The 4,291-nt window shown below is 42.5% G+C and overlaps 1 protein-coding gene across 2 annotated transcripts in view; it reads left to right on the top strand.

The window, feature by feature from the left end:
- Window positions 1-2,204, top strand: part of LOC102678425 (probable ATP-dependent RNA helicase CG8611) — an 11,816-nt gene extending 9,612 nt beyond the window's left edge. The window contains exon 9 of one of the 2 annotated variants that reach the window (XM_006607747.2): window positions 1,978-2,204. In XM_006607747.2, the coding sequence (XP_006607810.1) occupies window positions 1,978-2,122 (145 nt within the window). In that variant the 3' untranslated portion in view covers window positions 2,123-2,204. The remainder of the gene's footprint in view (window positions 1-1,977) is intronic. The other variant, XM_031509512.1, reaches the window with a different exon arrangement.
- Window positions 2,205-4,291: the final 2,087 nt, after the last annotated feature.

The following is a 4,291-nucleotide window of genomic DNA, read 5'->3' as shown; positions in this document are numbered from 1 at the left end:
GGCTGGCGGACATGGTGTACGGTGGCTGGCAACCATAAGCCATACGGCTCTCGTCGTCGCTCATCCTCTCTTGTTCGCCATCTCTCTCCCACCTTCCCTTCGTTCCTCTCTATCTGTCGTCGGCCGCCTCTCGTTCTCTCCAACCAACGTCCTCGGCGTCTATCTCCCCGGGGTATGCATTTCACATGGCATTCGGCTGGCTTCTGCCCTTCTCCAGGTTTCTCTCTATCTTTCTCTCTCTCTTGATTCGCCGTCCCTCGCTCTATCTCTCCATTGTTCATAATTATACAATACGGCTATTAAACAGACTGATGCGACCGCTACTTCCGGCCCTGGCTGCGCCATTTACGGAAACCACGACGGACGAGCACGAGTCTATGTCTCTCTCTCTCTCTCTATCCCTTCCTCTCCTCTTCTCTTTCACCGCCCCTCTTTATCCCTCTTCCTTTCATTTCATTTCGCCTTCTCGCGAAAAACACTCACCGGCTATGTCACTCCCTGCTTTTCTGCTCCTGCTATTTATGTTTCCCCTGTCCTCCTCCCTGTCAACCCTCTCGTCTCATCGAGATCTCTATTTTTTCCGGTATGCGTGTATGCACCTCGCGTGGTCACCCATGGTGACGCACGTTGCAGTTTCCTTTCTTTTCTGTCAGGTGTTAACACCGTTTCTCTTTTTATTTTTTATCTCTCTTTATACGTTCCTTCCCATTTTCATATTGCACGTTTCAAATTAATCTTCCGTCTGTTTTCATCGTATCTTTTATTTTTAATCCTGAAATCGAAATTGAATTCATTATTTATTATCACTTAAACTCTTCGTCTTTCTAATTCTAATATGATTTATAATCATATTGCTTTTCCCGATATGATTACCTGTAGCGTTTATATCCATTCGTTTGAATTAATTGAAAAGTAACGCGAGAAGCTGTTCGATTATTAAAATTAGAGGGAGAACATCCGATCCATTTATTTATACATCCTGAAATACTTTCGCCCTGTGGAAGGTCCGCACCACTTTCTTCGGGGCGGACATTAAGCACTAACTTGTTTAATGCGATTTGAATGGGCGTGCTTTCGATGCACACAACGGGTAACCAACGGGTGCCCTCCACCCGTAGAGAGAGAACAAGTTCGTTTTAATGGGTGAAAGGCGGGAACCGAGCTGACGGTCCAATGGATCGAGAGACCCATGGTGTACGCCTCTGTGGGTGCGATTACCCTTATATCCCTGTCTGCGTTTCTCTGCGTATATCCATCCATTGCCCCATGGCAGTGGACACGTCCAAACACCATCTTTCCTACGACGGATCATCTTTGAGACGAGGTCGCATTCGCAATTCTCTCCAGTCATTTTTTTTTTTAAATTGGATAACAAGTTTATCTTTATCTCAATCAGATATTAGATCATCTGCCTAATAGATCCTTTCGTTATAACACTTGGAAAAGTTATATTTCTCGAAAAATACTTGATTACTTCCAAGAGAAAAACCTTGAAACCGATGGATTATAAAGTTCACGATTGTTTGAAATGGAGTAATAAATCGGGGGGATGAATTATGAATATTCTTAGGAGGAAGAGGGGACGTTGGAGAGAATTAAAAAAAAGTCGATCGAAGAGAACGGTTGTTGCACAAACGGTAGATTGTAGATTTTAGAGATGGGACGGAAAGAGGATCTTCCTTTTACCTTTGATCTACCTTCTCCTGGCCCCCTAAGATTTTAGCCGCATAATACGGATCGGCGAGGAAAAACATAGTGACGAACGTGGAATTCGGCACGGCAGTTGGCCCCAAAAATTCCCCGGCATCCCGGCAGGAGCCGTGTGATGGCGTATTCCCGATGTTTTAATGCGAGTCCGCTTTTTTGTCGATTTTCGATTACCTCGCTCTGTCCTCGCCACATGTCGTTTACGTCGAATTACCGAAAATTGCGGGTTAGCCCTAATGCGATGATCAAGGACCGTCTCTGCGTTTTCAGACCCGACGGGGAGCCGGCAAAGAAGAGGCAGAATCGTCAAGGTGACGAAGAGGCGAAGATGGGGTTGCTGAAGAGAGTCAGAATGCTCAACACCTCCGAGTACGACAGCGGCCTCGAGCCGGTCAAGAAGCCAAAGAAATCCTGAGCTCCTCGCGTTGTCGCCTCGATTACTAGTAAACAGAATGCGATTTCCGTTACCGTGATTCCCATCTCTCGTGTAAATGTCTTTTGAAACCACCCTTGCTTTAAGCAAAAATCCAGGTTACTCCATTTTATCCATCTTGCCTGCCTTATCCATGGGCCTCGTTGTTGACATCCATGTATTTCCTTATATACGTCGTTCGTTTGCTGCGACGATTGCATAATTTCCGCTTTTGAGCTGTTGGTAGAGAAAAATCGGTTGAGTATGTATAATGTGCAATAATATCGAATATCGAAAGTGAAATGCTCATTGTGGTATTTGTTCTTGTAGCGATTCAAAATCACGTTTAAGATCATAGTTAGATGTGATTGGATGATAACTGTTGGATGCAAGAAGAATCTATGCAAACAACAATCAGTTTCTTAGAAAAATTGGCCAGTTTTAAAGTTGACTCACAAAATAGGTAACAGTATATCTATTTAAAAAAGTACATAGAAGAATTTAATTTAAGTATCTTATTTAAAAACAGTATGAAACACTCTTGCATCCAAACAATACAATTATCACATATCATCGTCGCAGAAAACGAATGATATAATTTCCTATAACAACATAAAAAACTGTGCATACACGTAGAATACAAAATATTTTTTCAAAAAAAGGAAAAAAAGAATAATAAACGTCCAAACGCAGGAAATATGCAAGTGCTTAATATTCTTTTGCTTCCTTTTGCCACTTCCCAAATGAAGTAATTAAATAATTTCAACGAAATACCCTCCTTACAGTTCAGTATCAGAGAATCGCGGAGCGTACCAAACGGCGCACTAAATCGCGTTACCAGCTCGCGCGGATGTGAAGTTTTTTGGTCGTAAATATGCGAGGACGAGGCGTAAGTATGTCGGTACGCGGACGAGGAGTTGGAATAAAAGGCAGGAGTCAGAGGCAGGGGTAGGGGAGGGAATAAGGGCGGAGGGATATGATTAATACGGCAGCATTATTTTCAGATTTTTTGCACCACGATCCGCGAGCGCAAATTGCTTGCAAATAAAGGCGGCGTCGGCTATCGCCGCTGGTAGGACACCGAGGAGGGGAAAGAACGTTGAGGAAGGAGGAGAAGGGGTAGAGGCCGAGAGAGCTCAGCCTCGGCTTAATTTAATTTAATTATGCCTTCTTTCTTCGCTACCAACGTGTCGGAAGATAGATGGCGAACTCGAAATCGCCTCTCCTGTCGGCTTCGCTCGGAATCGCCATTTTCTCCGATAGATTTCCACTTTCCATTAATTAGGTCAACCCCTTCGATTGATCGTCCCGATCCCAGCATTTCGACGAATATATCGCTCGATTCAGCGTAGCAAAGTTGACACGATATTGAAGAGGGGGTTGAAACGTGTCCTTGAAAAACAAAATTCATGATGAATCACAGGTAATTTTTAATTTTGTGTTTCTAAATTGATTAGAAGAAAAAAAAAATTAATTATCTAATTTTCTTCGTACCTTTTCTCTGTTTAAGAGTAAACAAAATTTCTGAAAAAAAAATTCGAGCATATTATAAACTTCGGTCAACTATTGTAAATAATTTTTTCAGATTTTTTAAAGCAAATTTTAATCATAAAAAAAAAAAGAATACGAATCTTTAAATTGTAATAGATTCCACGAGATGACTTTATATTTTATTAAAATCAAAATGATTTTAATTTAAATGATCTCAAGACGTTCTCCTTGGTGTGCTCTCCTTGGAGCAGATTCATTTGCCTTAACGATTTGCCCGCGTGTCGAACGAAGCGTTTTTCATCGCGAAAAGAACAGTAAGCGTCGCATGACACGGTGAAATTTAATTAAACGTAATGTCCCTCGGTCCCGATGCATTTTCGAAACCCACCCAAGTGGCAATCTTCGAAGCGGCCACATTAGACGAGGGACGGGGCAAAGAGTGCGATATTTATTCGTAATGTGCATCGCAATTCGTCGTGGCTTAGCATCAGTCATAGTCATCGCGAGCGTGCACACGCTCATAATGAACCGTACGATTAGGATATCCCGTTCGTTCATTCGTCGAATGGGTTTCGTGGACGAAGAAGTAATCGTAGATTGCTTCGAACGAATAAAAAGCCCAAGAAAGGGTGTAATTCTCATTACCGGAGGATATGCGCAGCTTGAGTCTGATTAATATGA

This window comes from Apis dorsata, unplaced genomic scaffold (genome assembly GCF_000469605.1).
Source record: "Apis dorsata unplaced genomic scaffold, Apis dorsata 1.3 scaffold_18, whole genome shotgun sequence".
Lineage (NCBI taxonomy): Eukaryota > Metazoa > Arthropoda > Insecta > Hymenoptera > Apidae > Apis > Apis dorsata.
Note: the sequence above shows the minus strand (reverse complement) of the source record. Positions and strands in the feature narration are given on the sequence as shown.